Source organism: Pogoniulus pusillus, chromosome 20, assembly GCF_015220805.1.
Source record: "Pogoniulus pusillus isolate bPogPus1 chromosome 20, bPogPus1.pri, whole genome shotgun sequence".
NCBI lineage: Eukaryota > Metazoa > Chordata > Aves > Piciformes > Lybiidae > Pogoniulus > Pogoniulus pusillus.
This window is the reverse complement of record NC_087283.1, coordinates 22,820,833-22,842,376: the sequence shown is the minus strand read 5'-3', so window position 1 is coordinate 22,842,376 and position 21,544 is coordinate 22,820,833. Positions and strand designations below refer to the sequence as shown.

The following is a 21,544-nucleotide window of genomic DNA, read 5'->3' as shown; positions in this document are numbered from 1 at the left end:
TGATGGAGTGGAAGGGGCTGGGAAGGATCTCTGGTGATCGCCCAGGACAAGTCCCTGCCAGAGCAGGGGCACCCAGGGCAGGGCACCCAGGAACACAGCCAGGGGGATGTGGAAGCTCTGCAGAGGCTCCACAGCCTCTCTGGGCAGCCTGCTCCAGGCCTCCAGCAGCCTCACACCAAACATCTTTCTCCTCCTGCTGAGGAGGGACCTCCTGGGTGCCACTTTGTGCCCACTGCCGCTTGTGCTATCACAGGACACCACTGAGTAGAGCCTGGCCCCTGCTTCTTGCCCCCCCAGCCTGCAGATATTTGTGAGCATTGCTCAGGTCCCACTCAGCCTTCTCCAGACTCAATAGCCCCAAGGCTCTGTGCCTCACAGCTGCCACACCAGAGTGTTCTCCCCAGCACCACAAGGGTGCCCCCTCGGCGTGTTCCATCGCCTGGCATGGCAGCCACAGGCGCAGCCCATCCCTCTCTGGCGTGGCTGTGCCCCGGGAGGCAGAGGTGACAGACACATCCCCACGGCACAGTGTCCCCTGCCTGCCAGCCCCTGGCGCTGGCTGCAGACTCATCCCTGCCTTTGGGCAACAGGTCTGGCTGGCAGGGAGTCCTGAGCAGCAGAGCCCAGCGGAGGTGCTGAGAGCCAGAGCCAGCTCCTCGCCTCCCACCAGGCTGTTTGAAAGCACAGGGGGAAAACCCTCTCCTGGGTGCCTTAGGAGCCCTCCCATCGGGCTCCCTGCTGCTGCAGCACCCCACAAAGGCAGAAGGGTGTGGGGAGGAGGACAGGAGCTGTTTGTGGCTCCTTTTCTGCCAGTGATGATTTGGGGAATCAGAGCAGCACAGAACCATAGAGCCAAGCAGGCTGGAAGAGAGCTCCAAGCTCATCCACCCAACCTGGCACCCAGCCCTGCCCAGCCAACCACACCATGGCACTCAGTGCCAACCTAGCACCCAGCCCTGCCCAACCAACCACACCATGGCACTCAGTGCCAACCAAGCACCCAGCCCTGCCCAGCCAACCAGACCATGGCACTCAGTGCCAACCTAGCACCCAGCCCTGCCCAACCAACTACACCATGGCACTCAGTGCCAGCCTAGCACCCAGCCCTGCCCAACCAAACACACCATGGCACTCAGTGCCAACCTAGCACCCAGCCCTGCCCAAACAACCAGACCATGGCATTCAGTGCCAACCTAGCACCCAGCCCTGCCCAAACAACCACACCATGGCACTCAGTGCCAACCTAGCACCCAGCCCTGCCCAAACAACCACACCATGGCACTCAGTGCCAACCTAGCACCCAGCCCTGCCCAACCAACCACACCATGGCACTCAGTGCCAACCTGGCACCCGGCCCTGCCCAAACAACCACACCATGGCACTCAGTGCCCTGCCAGCCTTGGCTCCAACCCCTCCAGCCACGGCCACTCCACCCCCTCCCTGGGCAGCCCATGCCAGTGCCAATCACTCTCTCTGCCAGGAGCTTCCTCCTCACAGCCAGCCCACACCTGCCCTGCCACAGCTTCAGCCTGGGGCCCCTTCTGCTGCTGCTGCCTGCCTGGCACCAGAGCCCAACCCCACCTGGCTACAGCCTCCCTGCAGGCAGCTGCAGGCAGCAATCAGCTCTGCCCTGAGCCTCCTCTGCTGCAGCCTGCACCCCCCCAGCTCCCTCAGCCTCTCCTCACAGGGCTGTGCTCCAGGCCCCTCCCCAGCCTTGCTGCCCTTCTCTCAGCACCTTCCAGCACCTCAGCAGCTCTCTGCAATTCAGGAGCCCACAGCTGGACACAGCACTCCAGGGCTGGCCTGAGCAGGGCTGGGCACAGGGGCACAAGAACCTCCCTTCTCCTGCTGCCCACACTGCTCCTCAGCCAGCCCAGGATTCCCTTTCCTTTCCCAGCACCCCTGCACACTCCCTTTAGCCATGTGCAGGAGCAAGGGGGTGTCAGTGCCAGCCTTGCTGGGGTGTCACAGCTCTGGTACCATGAGCAGAGGTCTCCATCTGTGGATCCAGGCCCTGCAGGTCCCTGCTGAGAGCTGAGCAGCTCCTGCGGGCAGGGAGGGAAGAGTACAACGAACCACACCTCCAACCCTGGGGTCACATTTGAGACCCCCCACACCAAGAAGGACATTGAGGAGCTGGAGCAGGGCAAAAATAGGGCAATAACGTTGAGGAAGGGCCTGGAACAGAGGGCTGGGGAGGGGCAGCTGAGGGAGCTGGGGGTGTGCAGTGTGGGGCAGAGGAGGCTGAGGCAGAGCTCATTGCTCTGTGCAGCTCCCTGAGAGGAGGCTGCAGCCAGCTGGGGCTGGGCTCTGCTGTCCAGTAACAAACAAGAAGAGAGGAAACAGCCTCAGGCTGTGCCAGGTGGAACATTAAGAGGGATTCCTTCCCAGCAAGGCTCCCAGGCCCTGGCACAGGCTGCCCAGGCAGGTGGTGCAGTTCCCGGCCCGGGAGGGGCTCAGGAGCTGCCCGGACATGGTGCCGAGGGCGGCGGTGCAGTGGTGGCAGCTGGGCAGCAGTGTGAGCTCTGGGTCAGAGGTTGGTGACTTCCAAGGCCTCTTCCAACCTCCAGGGTTCTGTGGCCTCTAAAACTGGCACCGCGGCTGAAGCTGTGTGCTGGAGCTGTCACCTGAGCAGGGCACTTAAAGACCACAGGGAACGAGTTCCACTGCCCAGCTCCACTGCCCAGCTCCCCGGCTGGGCCACACGCTTCAGTGGCACCACAGCAGGGCCAGGGCAGGCTGGAGGGGCAGCCAGGACACAGGGCGGGTGAGTGAAGGAGAAGCTGCAGCCATTGTCCCTCCTGGCACTGCCAGTCCTTGCCCAAAGTCCCTCCCCAGCTCCCCTGCAGCCCCTTCAGGCACTGCAGGGCTGCCCTCAGCTCTCCCTGCAGCCTTCTCCTCCTCCAGACTGAACACCTCCAGCCCTTCCTGCCGGCGCCCGCGGCGGGGCCGCTTCCCCCCGCAGGGAGGAGGGCAGGAGGACGGCGGGGGCGCGGCGGGGGGGCGGGGGGGGGGCGGCGGAGGGGCGGCGGAGGGGCGGTGGGAGGGCGGCGGGGGGGCGGCGGGGGCGGCGCGGAGGGGCGGCGGAGGGGCGGCGGGGGCGGGGCGGAGGGGCGGCGGGAGAGCGGCGGGGGGGCGGCGGGGGGGCGGCGGGGGGGCGGCGGTGGCAGCGGGAACCGAGCCCCAGGGCCGGCCGGGCGCGGGCGCGGGGGCGGGGGCGGGCCGGAGCGGTCGCCATGGTGACGCCGAGCGTCCAATCAGCGCTGCCGCCGCGCTCGCGTGGCGCTGCACGCGGGGCTGCGTCCCATTGGCACACGTAGCAGTCCCCGCCCCTCACTCCCACTGGGACCAATCAGCCGCAGCCACCGCGTCCCTGCGGCGGGGCGGGGCGGGGCGGCCGCACACAAAAGGGCGGGGGGCAGCCGGGGGGAGCTGTTTGTGCCGCTGCCGCCATCGCCATGGAGGGGTCGCTGCCGCTGCTGGTCCGGAGCCCCACACAGCGGCACCCCGACCTGCGCCTCCGCGCCGGGCCCGCCTGGACCGTGCGCCGCCTCAAGGCCGAGCTGCGTCGCCTGGTCCCCGAGGCACCGGTGAGTGCGCGACCCTCTGCCCGCCGCTGCCGGCGTGCTGCGGCTGGGGGACGGAGGTCGTGAGGTGTGGGCTGAGCTCAGCTCCCGCGGGGTTTCTTCCGTTGCCGTCGCTTCGCCCGGCTGAGCCCTGCTGGCATCTGCCCCCGCCCCTACGCCGGGCTGTCCCTCACTCGATTGCATCAGCGAGCCGGGGAGGGCGTGGGGGGGACCGGGGTTCGCCTGGCGCCTCGCTCGGTTCCCCGTTAAACGTTAACCGCGCTGCCGGGGCCGCCGGTCCTGCGCGGCCGGGCGGGGGGGCAGCCCCGGGGCACGGCCTCTGCTTGCGGGGAGAGGCAGCGCTGAGGCTCTAGGGGTGGCCGCTGAAGGAGCAGGAGGAGAGGCAGGGCTGAGGCTCTAGGGGTGGCTGCTGAAGGAGCAGGAGGAGAGGCAGGGCTGAGGCTCTAGGGGTGGCTGCTGAAGGAGCGGAGGAGAGGCAGGGCTGAGGCTCTAGGGGTGGCTGCTGAAGGAGCAGGAGGAGAGGCAGGGCTGAGGCTCTAGGGGTGGCTGCTGAAGGAGCGGAGGAGAGGCAGGGCTGAGGCTCTAGGGGTGGCTGCTGAAGGAGCGGAGGAGAGGCAGGGCTGAGGCTCTAGGGGTGGCTGCTGAAGGAGCGGAGGAGAGGCAGCGCTGAGGCTCTAGGGGTGGCTGCTGAAGGAGCGGAGGAGAGGCAGGGCTGAGGCTCTAGGGGTGGCTGCTGAAGGAGCGGAGGAGAGGCAGGGCTGAGGCTCTAGGGGTGGCTGCTGAAGGAGCGGAGGAGAGGCAGGGCTGAGGCTCTAGGGGTGGCTGCTGAAGGAGCAGGAGGAGAGGCAGGGCTGAGGCTCTAGGGGTGGCTGCTGAAGGAGCGGAGGAGAGGCAGGGCTGAGGCTCTAGGGGTGGCTGCTGAAGGAGCGGAGGAGAGGCAGGGCTGAGGCTCTAGGGGTGGCTGCTGAAGGAGCGGAGGAGAGGCAGGGCTGAGGCTCTAGGGGTGGCTGCTGAAGGAGCGGAGGAGAGGCAGCGCTGAGGCTCTAGGGGTGGCTGCTGAAGGAGCGGAGGAGAGGCAGGGCTGAGGCTCTAGGGGTGGCTGCTGAAGGAGCAGGAGGAGAGGCAGGGCTGAGGCTCTAGGGGTGGCTGCTGAAGGAGCAGGAGGAGAGGCAGGGCTGAGGCTCTAGGGGTGGCTGCTGAAGGAGCAGGAGGAGAGGCAGGGCTGAGGCTCTAGGGGTGGCTGCTGAAGGAGCGGAGGAGAGGCAGGGCTGAGGCTCTAGGGGTGGCTGCTGAAGGAGCAGGAGGAGAGGCAGGGCTGAGGCTCTGGGGGTGGCCGCTGAAGGCTGTCGCCCCGCGGGACGGGGGGCAGCCCCGGGCCGGCCGTGCGGTGCTGGCAGGGTGGGAAGGCAGAGGTTTGGTTTCCCGAGGAGCCGCAGGCGCTCAGCAAGGGCAGCCGCTGCTTTGCCTCCCTCTCACAGGCGGGCAGCCTGCTCCAGGGCTGCATCATCCTGGCCAATTCCTCCCTGCGTTTAGATGGAACTTGTGTTGTTCCAGCTTGTGCCTGTTTCCCCTTGTCCTGTCACTTGGCAGCACTGAGCGAAGCCTGGTCCCATCCTCCTGCCACCTCCCCCTCTTATAATCAGCATTGATGAGACTCCCTCCAAGCTCCTCTTTGCCTTGCAGCCAGGGGACTGCCCAGCAACGCTGTGCCTGGCAGCTGGGATGTGGTGGGTAGGCTCTGGGTGAGCAGCTGCTGGGGTGTCACAGATGGGTTTGACAGCACCTGCAGTGCTGCTGGGATTAGATGTTGTGCCCATCCCCCTCTCTGAGGAGCACAAATGTTTGCTGGGGCTGTAAAAGGCAGCACAGAAGCAAGTTTGCTGCCCAAGGGGAGCTTTGTGGCCTCCTGTTCATCACTGATGTTAAACTCCAGGGTTCAGCTGTCCTCCTCTCACCACCTGAGTTCAACTGTGGCCAGCTCCCTGTGCACCTGACTGCAGGGGCTGCTTCCAGCTGTGCCTCGCCTGCAGCTTGGGTCAGCTGCTGCTTGCATCAGCTTGACAGAGCTGTCGTAGGCTGCCTTGGCTTGGAAGGGCCCTTTGAAGATTATCTAATCTTTGAAGGTCTCTTTCCAGTCTTGTGTCCAGCTGGATGTGAGCCAGCAGTGTGCCCAGGTGCCCGGAAGGCCAGCAGCATCCTGCCTTGCGTCAGCAGGGGCAGGCATGTGGCTGTGTCCTGGTGCTGGGCACTGGCAAGGCCACACCTTGCACCCTGGGGTCAGCTTTGGGTCCCCTGCTCTCAGAAGGACATTGAGGGGCTGGAGTAGGACAAGAAAGGTGGGGAAGGGTCTGGAGAAGAGGGCTGGGAAGGGGCAGCTGAGGGATCTGGGGGTAGTGTGGAGAAGAGGCTGAAGGAGACCTCACTGCTTTCTGCAGCTCCCTGAGGGGAGGCTGCAGCCAGCTGGGGCTGGGCTCTGGTCTAATGCAACAAGTGCCAGGGCAAGAGGAAACAGCCTCAGGCTGTGCCAGGGCAGGTTCAGTTTGGGCACTGGTAAAAATGTCTTGCCAAAAAGGGCTCTCAGGGGCTGCCCAGGGAGGTGTTGGAGCCACCACCACCCCTGGAGGGGTCCAAGAGCTGCCTGGAGGTGGTGCAGTGGTTGAGCAGCAGTGTGAGCTCTGGCTGAGTGACTGGGCTTGGTGAGCTCCCAGGCCTCTTCCAACCTCACAGCTCTGTGCTTCTCTGATTCTAATCCTGTTCTTGGTTTCTTTTCTTAAGCCTGAAGAAGACCAAAAACTGATTTATGCTGGGAAGTTGCTGCTTGACCATCAGCACCTGGGGGAGCTGCTGCTGAAGGTATGAAACCAGAAGAGCTCTGCTGTGGTGGTCTGCAGTGCCGGAGGGGAAGGGGCTGTGCTTGTAACCTGTCTCCTCCTGCATTCCAGCACGGGGAGCTGCATGCTCTGCACCTGGTCTACAACTTGAAGACTCCTGCAAATGCACCAGGAACCAGTGCAGAGGTAGCTGGCACTGCCCTGAGCCCTGGGGTGGTGGCTGGGAATGGGAAGGGCTGGGTGGTGTGACTGTCTCTGCTGCGGGAGCTTGGGGGCAGATTAGTCTGGGGAGCAGAAGGCTGAGAGGGCTGTCAAGGTCCGGAGGAGCAGAGGTCTGGCCAGAGGAGCAAGACCAGTTGTTATGGATTCTGTGTTGTGAGATTAAGGTGCAAACGAGACCAGAGATCACCAGGAAACTGTTTATTAAAGGATAAGCTTGGGCAAAACGGAGGGAGAGAGGGGGGAAGGGGGAGAGAGAAAGATAAAGAGAACGATGGAGAAGAGAAGGAGGAGCAGGGAAGGGAAAAGGCTGTGATCATATTGCCCTCAGTCGCAGATGGAGGGGAGGGAGAGAGACGGGTGCGTGGCCCAGGGATGATCTGCTGTGGAGGTTGTCAGAGTTTCCTCGGGTGCTGCAGCTCTGCTGGTCTGGTGGTGGTCTGCCCTCGGTGGTCCGGTGGAGATGCCACTGGTGGCCCGCTGGGAATGCCACCCTTTGGCAGGCATTTCTCCTGCCTTTTTATACAGTCTTCTGCTCAGTGTCCAGCTGCAGCCCCCCAGGGCATCTTCCTGTCCATTCTCATGCATCCGGCACCACCGGGGGGAGGGCCTCCGCCCCCTCCCTGGCTGCCCCTGTCCACACCCTGAATGCACACAAACCTTTTCCCTTGGGGGGAGCTGAGATAAGATGTAGGCCTCCTGGGCATCCCAGCCAGGCTGAGCTCCAGGAGTTTCGAAGGTGTTGTCTGTTGGTTTGCATCCCTGAGCTTTGGGCCAAGCCCCGAGTCCCAGGAGTAACGAGGTTAAGGAGAGACGATGCAGTCCTCTTCATCTTTGGTGATTAAGGAGAGACGATGCAGTCTTCATCTTTGGTGATTAAGGAGAGACGATGCAGTCTTTATCTTTGGTGATTAAGGAGAGACGATGCAGTCTTTATCTTTGGTGATGACCGAGAGAGAGGATTTAGACTCCCACAAGGGCGTCTGTAAAAATCTGGGGGGTGGGTGCCAGGATGAAGGTGCCAGGATTTTTTGGGGTGCCCAGTGGCAGGACAAGGACCAAGAGCTATGAGCTGGAACCCAGGAGGTTCCTCCTGAGCAGCAGGAGAAAGTTGTTTGGTGTGAGGGTGCTGGAGGCTTGGAGCAGGCTGCCCAGAGAGGCTGTGGAGTCTCCTGCTCTGCAGAGCTTCCAGCCCCCCCGGATGTGTTCCTAGGTGACCCTAAGGGGATGTTGGACTGGGTGACCTCTGGAGGTGCCTCCCAGCCCCTGCCATTCTAAGGCTCTGTGCTTGCTTCCACCTAGAGCTGTTCCAGGTGGCTCAGCACAGAGCAGCTGAGCTCTGCACACAGCAGTTTGTGCTGCAGGGTTGCAAACTCCAAAGCCTTTGGAGTGCAGCTCCCACTGCTGCCTCGGCTGCATCTGTCTGGCCAGCTGGGACCTGCGTGCGTGCTGCAAGGGGGGGAAGGCAGAGCTGGTGCAAGTGCAGAGTGCCCTCAGCTCGGCCTGCCCTGCCGGGCAGTGCTGTGAGGAGCTTTGGACTGCTGGGGGAGCCTCTGGCGGTGCAGTGCCCGAGGAGCCCTGCAGGAGCTGGGTCGCAGCGCCGGGAGGTCACCTCTCTTGCACTTGTGGTCCTGGGCAGTGTCCTGGGGAAAGCTCACAAAGTCACTTTGCTGTGCCTAGGTCAAAGCTGAGCAGCCAAAGGCATCAGCAGGAGCTGCTCCAGGGCCATCTGTGTCCTCTTCAGCTGGTGGGAGCCTGAGGTGCCCTTCTGGTGGCCAGGCTGCAGCAGAAGGCAGCAGCAGGTAAAGTGTTTCAAGCTAAGGGTGCAGCAGGCCTGGAGCAGGCTGCCAGAGAGGCTGTGGAGTCTCCTGCTCTGGAGAGCCTCCAGCCCCAGCTGCATGTCTGCCTGTGTGATCTGCCCGGGGTGGTCCTGCTCCAGTAGAGGGCCTGGACCCTCCAACCCTACCCTTCTGTGAGGGGGAGCATGTTGGCTGCCAGCCCCTTGTGCCACACAGCCTGGCTCCAGCCCACAGGCCACAGGGCAGGGTTGTAAAGCTCTGGTGGGCATCAAGAGCTGAGGGAAGGCTCTGCTGGCTGAACATCTCCCCTTGACTGATGGGGTGGAGACTGGGCTGCAGAGAGGCCTTTAGCCCTCCAGGGTGCCCAAAGTGGCAGAAGCTATTGAGGGTGTCCTGTAGCAGAGGACTCTGCAGCTTGTCCAGGGCTTGCTCGTGAATGTCTTCCTGTTTTGCCCAAGGTTGGAAGCAGCTCAGCATCCCTGCCCAGCTCTGCCTCCTGCCTTCTCTGCCTACACCACCTACAGCCTGCTCCAGATGTCCTGGCTCCAGCAGCTCTATGCCAGGCAATATTACCTGCAATAGTAAGTGCTGGCTCACAGCTTTCTGCCCCTCTGCTCAGGCATCACCTTGCAGCACTGCCCCCAGTTCTCAGTGCCCCCAGCATGAGAGGGGCCTGGAGCTGCTGGAGAGGGTCCAGAGGAGGTCACAGAAATGCTCAGAGGTTGCAGAGAAGCTCTGCTGTGGGCACAGGCTGGCAGAGTTGGGGCTGTGCAGCCTGGGGAGGAGAAGGCTGCAGGGAGAGCTGAGAGCAGCCTTGCAGTGCCTGAAGGGGCTGCAGGGGAGCTGGGGAGGGACTTTGGGCAAGGGCTGGCAGTGCCAGGAGGAGGGAGAATGGCTTGGAGCTGGGACAGGAGGAAGAAATAGTTGTCAGTGAGGGTGGGGAGAGATTGGCACAGGTTGCCCAGGGAGTTGTTCAGTGCCAGGCTGGATGAGGCAGTGAGGGTGGGCAGAGCCTGGCACAGGTTGCCCAGGGAGGTGTTCAATGCCAGGCTGGATGAGCACCCTGGGTCAGTGCCCACCTCAGCAGCCTGTGGTGTTTCTGGATGGGCAGAGGGGCTGGGTAACAGCAGAGCCTTCAAGCTGAGCTGCTCCTGGTGCCAGGCTCAGCTCCTGTGCCACATTCCAGGGGGCATCACCAAGGCTGTGGATATCTCTCTGTCATGGAATCAAAACTGATCCCCTCCTTGGGCTGCCCAGACAGAGCTCAAACTGGCACAGCCAGGCCCTCTCCCACTCCCCCTCCTGCCTGGCCACAGCAGCTGTGGCAAGCACCAAGCTGGCATCCACCGTGCTGGCACCAGGCAGGGGCAATGCCAGCACAAATGCCAGGCAGTGCTCAGCCTTATCTCCTGCCTGGACCTCTGAATGGCCTCTGGGTGAGGCTCCTGAAGGGAAGACCTTTCAGAGGGGTGTCCTTGGCACACACACAGAGACCCTTCCCAAGTCCTGCCTGGCTCCCCTGAGCAGGAGCTCCCCAGGCTAAACAGCCTCTGCCCATGCAGGTTCCACCTGATGCAGCCTCCACAGCCTCCCTGGAGGTGTCCAGTGCCAGGCAGGATGAGACCTGCTGGCAGGCAGGGCCAGAGGGGCAGCGGCAACCTGCCAGCTGCCTTCAGGTTGCTCTAAAGGGGTCTCTTGCAGAGCTGGTGCCCATCAGGTGGCAGGGTTGAGTGGTTTGCCTGTCTGAGGGCGTGGAACAGAGCAACACTTCTGACCCCACAGCTCTCTGCTTGCCACCTGCCTCTGCTCTGCCCCTTCTGATGTGGGCAGCGAAGGGACCTGCCTCAGCCTCACTGTCCTTTGTCTTGTGTTTCAGCTTGGCCTCCGCCACATCTGCTGACCCATCTCGTGCCCAGCGTCCTCGGGAGGTACCAGTGCCCCCAGTGGCCCCTCCAGCCCCTCTGGCAGACCCCCTTCCTGCCCCAAACCAGGATGCTGCTGCCCGGCTCGATGCGGCGCCCAACCAGAACCTGCGGGTGAATGCCCAGGGGGGTGCCCTGATGGAGGAGGAGGAGGAAGGTGCCCATCGAGACTGGCTGGACTGGCTCTACTCAGCAACACTCTTCTATGTCTTTGTCAACGTTGTCTACTTCTACTCCAGTGTCAGCAGGTTCCTGCTGGTGATGGGTGGCACAGTTCTGATGTACCTGTAAGTGCCTGCTTTGGGCACCTCCTCCTCTTGTGCTCAGGGGTTCACTGCAGCACTCTGCTCTGCTGGCTGCCAGCTGAGCTTTGGCTCCTGCACCTGGACCCCTCCTTAGTCCTGGTGTAGCTCAGGCTTTAGCAGAGATGGAGAATGGGTGTGTAGTAGGCTCTAGTCTGCATGGCTTATATGCTGAGAGTCCTAGGGGGGTGCAGCCTGGGGAGGAGAAGGCTCCAGGGGCACCTCAGAGCTGCTGCCGGGGCCTGAAGGGAGCCTGCAGGGAGGCTGCAGAGAGCCTTTGGCTGAGGGGGGCTGAGGCAGGCCAAGGGGGCATGGTTTGGAGCTGAGACAGAGCAGGGCTGGGCTGGAGCTGAGGAAGGAGTTGTGCAGTGTGAGGGAGGTGGGACTCTGGCACAGGTTGCCCAGGGAGGCTGTGGAGCACAGAAGCAGGATGGGATCTTTGATCCCATTCTGTGCTCCATAACCTCCCTGGCCAACCTGTGCCAGGCTCTCCCCACCCTCACTGCCAGCAGTTTCTTCTCCTCTCCCAGCTCAGAGCCATTCTCCCTCCTGGCACTGCCAGCCCTTGTCCAAAGTCCCTCCCCAGCTCTCCTGCAGCCCCTTCAGGCACTGCAAGGCTGCTCTGAGGCCTCCCTGGAGGCTAACAGGAGGCTTTGTGAGCACTGGGCAGGAAGAGCTGAATGTGCTGTGCCTGCTGTTGGGCAGCCAGGCCGTGGTGCTGTGGCAGGAGGGAGCAGGAGCAGTGCTGAAGCAGGACCTGGTAACCATCTGCTGCCTTCCCCAGGCACCACGTTGGGTGGCTCCCGTTCCGGAGGAGGCCAATCCAGCCCTTCCCAGGCAATGCTGCTGCTGCTCCTCCAGCTGCTGGCAACCAGGACCAGAACAACAACCTGCAGGTAGTGCCTTGCCCTTGCTTTAACCTCCACCTGCTTGGGCTTTACTTTCCCTTTTCTCACAGAATCAAAACAGGCTGGAAAAGACCTTCAAGATCATAGACTCCAACCTAGCACCTTCCAAGTAACCCCTGGCACCAAGTGCCTCATGCAGCCTCCTCTTCACCACTTCTAGGCATGGCCACTCCACCACCTCCCTGGGCAGCCCATGCCAGTGCCAATCACTCTCTCTGCCAGGAGCTTCCTCCTCACAGCCAGCCCACACCTGCCCTGCCACAGCTTCAGCCTGGGGCCCCTTCTGCTGCTGCTGCCTGCCTGGCACCAGAGCCCAACCCCACCTGGCTACAGCCTCCCTGCAGGCAGCTGCAGGCAGCAATCAGCTCTGCCCTGAGCCTCCTCTGCTGCAGCCTGCACCCCCCCAGCTCCCTCAGCCTCTCCTCTCAGGGCTGTGCTCCAGGCCCCTCCCCAGCCTTGCTGCCCTTCTCTCAGCACCTTCCAGCACCTCAGCAGCTCTCTGCAATTCAGGAGCCCACAGCTGGACACAGCACTCCAGGGCTGGCCTGAGCAGGGCTGGGCACAGGGGCACAAGAACCTCCCTTCTCCTGCTGCCCACACTGCTCCTGAGCCAGCCCAGGCTGCCACTGGCTCTGCTGCCCACCTGGGCACACTGCTGCCTCCTCTGCAGCTGCTCTCTTCACAGCACCCCCAGCTCCCTCTCTGCCTGCCTGCTCTCAGCCCCTCTGGCCCCAGCCTGCACTGCTGCTTGGGGTTGTGGCCTAAGTGGCCAGACCTGGCACTGCTGTCAGGGACATTTAGCTGCAGACAGACACCACTCTCCAGGCCTGTTGGCTCCTGTCTGTGCCAGCCCCTTGCTGGGCACTCAGCCTGAGCTGACCAACCACACCAGTGTGCAGCAGTGGAGGGAAGGATTGAGTTTGTGGGGACACTTGCAGGCTTTTCCTGGTGGGGGGCAGTGACAGGTGGGTGGCAAACCCTGCTGCTGGGCACCTGCTGCTGCAGTGCTCTCCTCTGCCAAGCAGCCTGCAGCTGGAGCTGAGCAGCCTGAGGCACTCTTCCTGCAAGACAGGTGCTGCAGGCTGCTCTGCTCCTCCTGCATCCTCCAGGCACCTGTGTCTTGCAGGAGGGATGATGCAGCAGGAGCAGGGCATCCTGCAGCACCTCTGTCTTGCAGGGGGGATGATGCAGCAGCAGGGCAGCCTGCAGCACCTCTGTCTTGCAGGGGGCATGCAGCAGGAGCAGAGCAGCCTGCAGCACCTCTGTCTTGCAGGGGGCATGCAGCAGGAGCAGAGCAGCCTGCAGCACCTCTGTCTTGCAGGGGGGATGCAGCAGGAGCAGAGCAGCCTGCAGCACCTCTGTCTTGCAGGGGGCATGCAGCAGGAGCAGAGCAGCCTGCAGCACCTCTGTCTTGCAGGGGGGATGCAGCAGGAGCAGAGCAGCCTGCAGCACCTCTGTCTTGCAGGGGGGATGCAGCAGGAGCAGAGCAGCCTGCAGCACCTCTGTCTTGCAGGGGGAATGATGCAGCAGCAGGGCAGCCTGCAGCACCTCTGTCTTGCAGGGGGGATGCAGCAGGAGCAGGGCAGCCTGCAGCACCTCTGTCTTGCAGGGGGGATGCAGCAGGAGCAGGGCAGCCTGCAGCACCTCTGTCTTGCAGGGGGGATGCAGCAGGAGCAGAGCAGCCTGCAGCACCTCTGTCTTGCAGGGGGAATGATGCAGCAGCAGGGCAGCCTGCAGCACCTCTGTCTTGCAGGGGGGATGCAGCAGGAGCAGAGCAGCCTGCAGCACCTCTGTCTTGCAGGGGGGATGCAGCAGGAGCAGGGCAGCCTGCAGCACCTCTGTCTTGCAGGGGGGATGCAGCAGGAGCAGAGCAGCCTGCAGCACCTCTGTCTTGCAGGGGGGATGCAGCAGGAGCAGGGCAGCCTGCAGCACCTCTGTCTTGCAGGGGGGATGCAGCAGGAGCAGAGCAGCCTGCAGCACCTCTGTCTTGCAGGGGGGATGCAGCAGGAGCAGGGCAGCCTGCAGCACCTCTGTCTTGCAGGGGGGATGCAGCAGGAGCAGAGCAGCCTGCAGCACCTCTGTCTTGCAGGGGGGATGCAGCAGGAGCAGGGCAGCCTGCAGCACCTCTGTCTTGCAGGGGGGATGCAGCAGGAGCAGGGCAGCCTGCAGCACCTCTGTCTTGCAGGGGGGATGCAGCAGGAGCAGAGCAGCCTGCAGCACCTCTGTCTTGCAGGGGGGATGCAGCAGGAGCAGGGCAGCCTGCAGCACCTCTGTCTTGCAGGGGGGATGCAGCAGGAGCAGAGCAGCCTGCAGCACCTCTGTCTTGCAGGGGGGATGCAGCAGGAGCAGAGCAGCCTGCAGCACCTCACTCACTGAGCCCCTTTGTCTTGCAGGGAGGGAATGCAGCTGGGGCAGAGCCCCCCGAGGAGGGCCAGGCTGTGCAGGAGCTGCAGCAGCCCAGGCCCTCACTGCTGGGCACAGCATGGGTCTTCTTCAAGACTTTCTTTGCATCCCTGCTGCCAGAAGGGCCTGGAGTGACTCGCAACTGACCTCTGGTGCCACGGTTGGCTTCAGCCCGAGGGGCTCTGGATTCCAGCTCCAGTGGACACTTCCTCTGGCCTTGACAAGCAAAGCAAGCTGCAAGATGCCTTGAGCTGGGACAGCCCTGGAGCCTGAGCTGCTTGCCCTCATCCCAAGGAACTTGGTGGGGGAGGGAGGGGCAGCAGCTGTGGGTACCCTCCCGCAGAGGCTTGGGCATTGCAGGCCCCGAGGTGTGGCAAGGAGTTAGGGAAGCAAATTGCTTCTGCTGTGCAATGTGATTCCTGTTGGAATGCTTCAAGTGCTATTTAAACTCACACTGAGTGCAGGACCTCCAGAAGAAGCCAAACCTTTGCTGGCTGTGCAGCAGCAGAGCTTTGGGTTGCTTTGGTGGGTTTGGTGGTTTATTTTTAAGCCAGAGCTGTTCTTCCAGACTTTGAGCTCTCCCCTGAAGGCTGAGTGGTGCAGTTCCCTTCTTGGATCTCTTCTTGAGCAGTGGGCAACTTCAGCTTGCCAAATTCAGATCACTTAAAGCCAAGGCTTTAGTCCCCCTCCCCTTGCCCTGGGCAAATCCTGCTCTCCCAGAGGGTGTTCAGCTCTCTCCAGCAAGAATTGATGGAGGATGTCAGGTCCCCTCCACTGCTTTTTGGCTGCCCAGAGCAGTCTGCTGCCTGGGCTTGACTTTGCTCTCCAGAGCAGCTCTTCTGCCTGACCCTTTTGGTTTCTGATCTGGTTAAAGGGCTTTGATTCCAATAAATTGCAGTTCTGAGGCTCAGCTCGACAGGATCCTGAGTCCAAACTCACTTCAGCTCAGCATCAGGTTGGAAGTGACCTTGAATCATCAACTGCAACGCCCAGGGACACCTCTCACAACACTCAGTGCCTCATCCAGCCTGGCCTTGAACACTGCCCTGGGCAGCCTGTGCCAATCTCTCCCCACCCTCACTCCCATCAATTTTTACCTCCTCTCCACTCTCCCAGCTCAGACAGGCTGCAGAGGTGGACACAAGCCACCCACAGGCATTCAGCATGACCAAGTGCAAGGTGCTGCAGCTGGGGTGAGGCAATGCTAAGCACCAATCCAGACTGGGCAGTGCCAGGCTGGAGAGGGGAGGCACCTGGGGGTGCTGCTGGAGGAGAAGCTCAGCAGGAGCCAGCAGTGTGCACTTGCAGCCCAGAGAGCCAAGCAGAGCCTGGGCTGCAGCAGCAGCAGTGTGGGCAGCAGGGCCAGGGAGAGGATTCTGCCCCTCTGCTCTGCTGAGAGCCCACCTGGAGTCCTGCAGCCAGTGCTGGAGCCCCTGGCACAAGAGGGCTGTGGAGATGCTGCAGAGTGTCCAGAGCAGGGCCAGGAGGATGCTGAGAGGCTGCAGCAGCTCTGCTATGAGCACAGCCTGAAAGAGTTGGGGCTGTGCAGGCTGCAGCAGAGGAGGCTCCCAGGGGACCTTCTGGTGGCCTGCCAGGATCTGAAGTGGGCTCCAAAAGAGCTGGGGAGGGACTTTTGAGGCTGTGAGGGAGTGGCAGGAGTGGGGGGGCTGGAGCAAAGCTGGAGGTGGGGAGAGTGAGGCTGGAGGGGAGGAGGAAGTTGTTGAGCAGGAGAGTGGTGAGAGGCTGGAATGGGTTGCCCAGGGAGGGGGTTGAGGCCCCATGGCTGGAGGTGTTTGAGGCCAGGCTGGCTGAGGCTGTGTGCAGCCTGCTCTAGGGTAGGGTGTCCCTGGGCATGGCAGGGGTTGGCACTGCCTGATTCTATGGTTCTGTGATCTTTGAGGTCCCTTTCAACCCAGACCACTCACTGACTGAACTCCTGTGAGACAGGGCAAGGAAACCAGGAAGGCTCAGCACAAACTCTCCCTAGGAGCTTTGGGCCCTCCCAAGCAAGGCTGCTGGAGCAGCCCAGCCATCCCAGATTGGTTTTCCAGGAACAAGGAGCCTGTGCTGGGCCAGAGGGGCCCTGAAGGCTGTGGGTGCAGGGGGGGTTGCTCCCTCTGGCAGCTGTGTGGTGGTGCTGCTGCTTTCCATCCTCTTCCTGCAAGCCCAGCTGCAGCTGCCCCTGTTTGGTCAGCCCCAGGGGCACAGGCTGGCAGCTGAGGGAGGAGAGCAGCTTGGCTGCTGCTAACCTCTGGTAGCCTCCCCTGCAGCTGCCAGCTGGGCTCTGTCCTTGCCCGGCAAGGTGCCTGCAGCCTCCCCTTGGGCTTCATCCCTAGCTGCAGGCTGGGGCCATTGGCAGAGCTGTGCAGCTGGAGGCCACCCCAAGACCCCTAACTGTGCCCTCACCCACCTCACGCTGCCCCTCTGCTCCACAGCAGCAGCTCTGGAGTGTCCCCTGCTGCTTTATGTCTGAGTGTCCAGCAGATGGGTCCCAGGCAACTGCAGGGGGGGCAGAGGCCTCCCCTCAGCCTCACCTTCACCTTTTAGCATGGTCTGGGTCGGAAGGGACCCCCAAAGGGCATCCTGCACTCAGCAGGGACATCCTCCCCTGAGCCCTGCTGAACCTCACCTTGACTAGCTCCAGGGATGAGGCCTCAGGCACCTCCCTGGGCAACCTCCTGCAGGCTTCCAGCAGCCTCCTGGTGCAGAACTTGTTCCTCCCATCCAACCTCAATCTGCTCTGCCAGGGCAGCTGCTGGGCACGGGGGCCGTGTGAGGTGGCATCAGCCAGCTTTGGGCTTGCTCTGCTGCCAGCCCAGGGCTGCCCTGGTCTCGAAGGTGGTGCTTGGAGCTGATCCTGCTGCTGGAGGATGTGGCCAAGGCTACCTGGCAGGAAGCAGCTGCAGGCTAACTCCGATGCTTTGGGTCAACGCTGCACGAAGATTAATGGCACTGAGAGACCTCTGCTCTGGAGAGCCTGGGGAAAAACATCTCCCCCCCCCCCAGCAGGGCAAGAGCCAGCAAGGTGTTGAGCTCCTGCCTGTGTCTGACCTTCAGAGAATCCCTTACACAGCAAAACCTTATCCAAACATCTCTGTAAGCACTCCCTGGGGCATGGAGCCTTTTGTTGGCTGCTGCAGCCTGCCCTGCCTCCTGCCAGCTCGACTCAACCTTGCCTTGCCTTCTGGTAACCTCCTGCTGCCCTGACCTTGCACTGGCAGGAGGAGGAGGAGGAGGAGGGGGGTGGGCTGCCGTGTCCCCACCGCCTGGTTACTCCAGGGCAGGGATGCTCACAGCACCTCCACGTCCCAGACTTTTGCTGCTGTAGGCAGAAAGGCTGCAGCCTTCCTGTGCCTGCTGGAGGTCATTGCCCGCTGGTTGCCTGTCCTGCTCTGCTCCCAGCTCGGGGCCTCTGCCAGCAGCAGCCTCTGAAGCTGTGCTGGGGCAGGGCAGGGACTGGCAAGGAGCTGGCAGTGCCCTGGGGTGCAGTGTGAGCAGCAGGAGGGTGGCAATGCCCTGGGGTGCAGTGTGAGCAGCAGGAGGCTGGCAATGCCCTGGGGTCCACACAGGCTCAGGGCTCTTGGCCTTTCTGTTCTTAGTGCAGATGGCACCGAGCTGGTGCCAGTGGTGGTCTGCTGGAGGCTCGGGAGGTCTGCAGAGGGCTCTGCCCAGGCTGGATCCATGGCTGAGGTCAGCTGTGTGAGGTCTAACAGAGCTGAGAGCTGGGTCATAGAGTCATGGAGCCAAGCAGGCTGGAAGAGAGCTCTGAGCTCACCCAGCCCAACCTAACACCCAGCCCTGCCCAACCAACCACACCATGGCACTCAGTGCCAACCTAGCACCCAGCCCTGCCCAAACAACCACACCATGGCACTCAGTGCCCAGCCAGCCTTGGCTCCAACCCCTCCAGCCAAGGCCACTCCACCACCTCCCTGGGCAGCCCATGCCAGTGCCAATCACTCTCTCTGCCAGCAGCTTCCTCCTCACAGCCAGCCCACACCTGCCCTGCCACAGCTGCAGCCTGGGGCCCCTTCTGCTGCTGCTGCCTGCCTGGCACCAGAGCCCAACCCCACCTGGCTACAGCCTCCCTGCAGGCAGCTGCAGGCAGCAATCAGCTCTGCCCTGAGGCCCCTCTGCTGCAGCCTGCACCCCCCCAGCTCCCTCAGCCTCTCCTCACAGGGCTGTGCTCCAGGCCCCTCCCCAGCCTTGCTGCCCTTCTCTCAGCACCTTCCAGCACCTCAGCAGCTCTCTGCAATTCAGGAGCCCACAGCTGGACACAGCACTGCAGGGCTGGCCTGAGCAGGGCTGGGCACAGGGGCACAAGAACCTCCCTTCTCCTGCTGCCCACACTGCTCCTCAGCCAGCCCAGGCTGCCACTGGCTCTGCTGCCCACCTGGGCACACTGCTGCCTCCTCTGCAGCTGCTCTCTCACAGCACCCCCAGGGCCCTCTCTGCCTGCCTGCTCTCAGCCCCTCTGGCCCCAGCCTGCACTGCTGCTTGGGGCTGCTGTGGCCAAAGTGCACAACCTGCCCTTGGCCTTCTTCACTCTCATCCCCTTGGCCTCTGCCCACCCATGCAGCCTGCCCAGGTCCCTCTGCAGGGCTCTGCTGCCCTCCAACAGCTGCACTTCCTGGCAGGAGTTCCTGGGTGGTCTCTAGGAGGACCCCCAAGGTTCTACCCAACCACTCCGTGCCAGGCTAAGAGCCAGAAGGCCTCTGCCAGGAGGACCTGCAGAGGACAGTGCCCAGCTGAGGCAGGCCTGGCTGAGCCACTTCACAGACAGGCAAAATGCTGCCAGGTCTTTGCAGGGCTGCACAGCACAGGGCCAAGGGAGCACCCTGGCAGGGAACAGGAGGTGGGTCTGTGGGTCTGAGAAGTTTGCACAAGCAGGGAGGGCACAGAAGGCAGCCAGAGCAGGGCAAAAGACTTCACCTTTACTTCTGAGGTTCAACAAGGCCCAGGGCTGGGTCCTGCACCTGGGGCACAGCAACCCCAGGAGGGCTCCAGGCTGGGGCAGAGAGGCTGGCAAGTGCCCAGCAGAAAAGGCAGCCCTGGGGGTGCTGGGTGGCAGCAGCTGAAGGGGAGCCAGGGGGTGCCCAGGTGGGCAAGAAGGGCACCAGCAGCCTGGGCTGGATCAGCAGTGGTGTGGGCAGCAGGAGCAGGGCAGGGATTGTGCCCCTGGGCTGGCACTGCTGAGGGCACAGCTTGAACCCTGGGGTCAGCTTTGGGCCTCTCACTCCCAGAAGGACATTGAGGAGCTGGAGCAGGTCCAGGGCAGGGCAGGGAAGGTGGGGAAGGGTCTGGAGCAGAGGGCTGGGGAGGGGCAGCTGAGGGAGCTGGGGGTGTGCAGTGTGGGGCAGAGGAGCCTGAGGCAGAGCTCATTGCTCTGTGCAGCTCCCTGAGAGGAGGCTGCAGCCAGCTGGGGCTGGGCTCTGCCCCCTGGGCTCAGGGCACAGGAGGAGAGGACCTGGGCTGGGATTGTGCCAGGGGAGGCTTAGGCTGGAGAGGAGGAGAAATGTCTCTGCTGGTGAACCAGGAAGGTGGTGCCAGGGCTGGAGCAGCTCTGCTGTGGGCACTGCTGAGGGAGCTGGGGGGGTGCAGCCTGCAGAGGAGAAGGTTCCAGGGGCAGCTCAGAGCTGCTGCCAGGGCCTGAAGGGAGCCTGCAGGGAGGCTGCAGAGAGCCTTTGGCTGAGGGGGTCTGAGGCAGGCCAAGGGGCAATGGTTTGGAGCTGAGGCAGAGCAGGCTGAGAGTGGAGCTGGGGAAGGAGCTGTGCAGTGTGAGGGAGGTGAGAGCCTGGCACAGGCTGCCCAGGGAGGCTGTGGGGCACAGAAGCACAGAATGGGATCAAAGATCTGTGCTCCACCACCTCCCTGGAGGTGTCCCCAGCGCCAGGCTGGACGAGTCCTTGCGCAGCCTGTGGGTGGGAGGTGCCCTCGCCCATGGCCGGGGGTTGGCACTGCCTGATCTCTGAGGCCCCTTCCCGAGCCGAACCTCTCTGTGCTCCTGTGCTCAGGTGCAGCTCCTCCTCTGCCACTCGCTGTTTGCTGCCCCTTGCGCTGTCCCCGGGCACCGCTGCGCGCAGCCTGGTGCCACCTTGCTGGCACCTCCCTGGCAGCCCCAGTGCGGTGCTGCTCCGCAAGCTGGCGGATGGGTGCGGGCGGAGCAGCCTGGGCTCGGCCGTGCCGCTGGGGCCGGTGACCGGCAGTGCCCCGGGGGGTACCCGCGGCCGTTCGCTCCGCGGCTCCGGAAGGCAGCGGCGCGGCCGGGCGGGGGCTGCCGGCAGGAAGGGCTCAGCCCGCGGCGGGGGCGGCGCCGCTGCGCTCTCGCTGTCGCCGTCACAATCGCCCTCACCCTCACTGTCGCCTTCGCTGTCACTGTTGCCCTCACTGCCACTGTCACTGCCACTGACACTGCCACTGTCACAGTCACAGTCACCATCACAGTCGCCATTGCCCTGTCACTGTCGCCCTCACTGTCACTGTCACCATTGCTGGCTCCTTCTCTGTCACTGTCACCCTCGCTGCCACTGTCGCTGTCACAGTCACTGTTACCCTCACAGTCACTGTCGCCATTGCTGTCTCCTTCTCTGTCCCTGTCACCATTACTGTCTCCTTCTCTGTCCCTGTCACCCTCACTGTCACCATTGCTGTCTCCTTTGCTGTCACTTGCCCTCATTGTCACTGTCACCATTGCTGTCACCCTCGCTGCCACTGTCGCTGTCACAGTCACTGTTGCCCTCACTGTCGCTGTCACCATTGCTGTCACTGTCACCATTGCTGTCACTGTCACATTGCTGTCTCCGTCACTGTCACAGTCACTGCTGCCTCACTGTCACCATTGCTGTCACTGTCACCATTGCTGTCACTGTCACATTGCTGTCTCCGTCACTGTCACAGTCACTGCTGCCTCACTGTCACTGTCACCATTGCTGTCACTGTCACCATTGCTGTCACTGTCACATTGCTGTCTCTGTCACTGTCACAGTCACTGCTGCCTCACTGTCACTGTCACCATTGCTGTCACTGTCACATTGCTGTCTCTGTCACTGTCACAGTCACTCCTGCCTCGCTGTCACTGTCACTGTTGCTGCCTTGCCCTGCCCAGGCTGCCAGTGTGCTCCCGCAGCCCCACGGGATGCCACCTGCCCTGCCGCAGCGCTGCCAGCCCCCAGCCCATGGCTGCAGTGCAGCTGCTCAGAGCCTCGCTGCAGCAGCAGCAAGACCCTCACGGTGCTTGGAAGGGCCTGTGGGGATGGGGGCAAGGGTCTGAAAGTGGAGCAGGGCAGGTTTGGGTTGGACAGCAGGGGGAAGCTCTGCGCGGTGAGGTGGAGGTGTTGGGTGCTGAGCAGCTGCCCAGGTGCCAGCAGTGCCCTCCTGCAGCCCAGCAGGCAGCTGTGTGCTGGCTGCAGCCAGAGCAGGGTGGGCAGCAGGGCAGGAGAGGGCATTGTGCCCCTGGGCTCTGCTCAGACCTCACCTCCAATCCTGCCTCCAGCTCTGCTGGCCCCAGCACAAGGAGGGCACAGAGGAGGGCACAGAGGTGGTGCCAGGGCTGGAGCAGCTCTGCTGTGGGCAC

At 62.9% G+C, this 21,544-nt stretch overlaps 1 protein-coding gene across 2 annotated transcripts; it reads left to right on the top strand.

Moving 5' to 3' along the window:
• Positions 1-3,421: 3,421 nt before the first annotated feature.
• Positions 3,422-14,881, top strand: HERPUD1 (homocysteine inducible ER protein with ubiquitin like domain 1). Of its 2 annotated transcripts, XM_064160624.1 has the most exons (8): positions 3,422-3,590; positions 6,363-6,440; positions 6,530-6,604; positions 8,318-8,439; positions 8,895-9,017; positions 10,313-10,645; positions 11,445-11,556; positions 13,962-14,881. In XM_064160624.1, exons 1-8 carry the CDS (start codon positions 3,459-3,461, stop codon positions 14,115-14,117), a joined length of 1,131 nt encoding a protein of 376 aa, XP_064016694.1. In that variant the 5' UTR covers positions 3,422-3,458; the 3' UTR covers positions 14,118-14,881. The 2 variants fall into 2 exon arrangements, with proteins under 2 accessions (XP_064016694.1, XP_064016695.1); XM_064160625.1 differs by lacking the exon at positions 11,445-11,556.
• The last annotated feature ends 6,663 nt before the right edge of the window (positions 14,882-21,544 follow it).

What these genes read in the sequence shown, in the direction of transcription:
- HERPUD1 (XM_064160624.1), top strand. Translation starts at nt 3,459, where the DNA reads ATGGAGGGGTCGCTGCCGCTGCTGGTCCGGAGCCCCACACAGCGGCAC. An exon ending in CACCAGGAACCAGTGCAGAG is followed by an intron (nt 6,605 to 8,317) that starts GTAGCTGGCACT and finishes TGCTGTGCCTAG; the next exon opens with GTCAAAGCTGAGCAGCCAAA. An exon ending in GGCACAGTTCTGATGTACCT is followed by an intron (nt 10,646 to 11,444) that starts GTAAGTGCCTGC and finishes TGCCTTCCCCAG; the next exon opens with GCACCACGTTGGGTGGCTCC.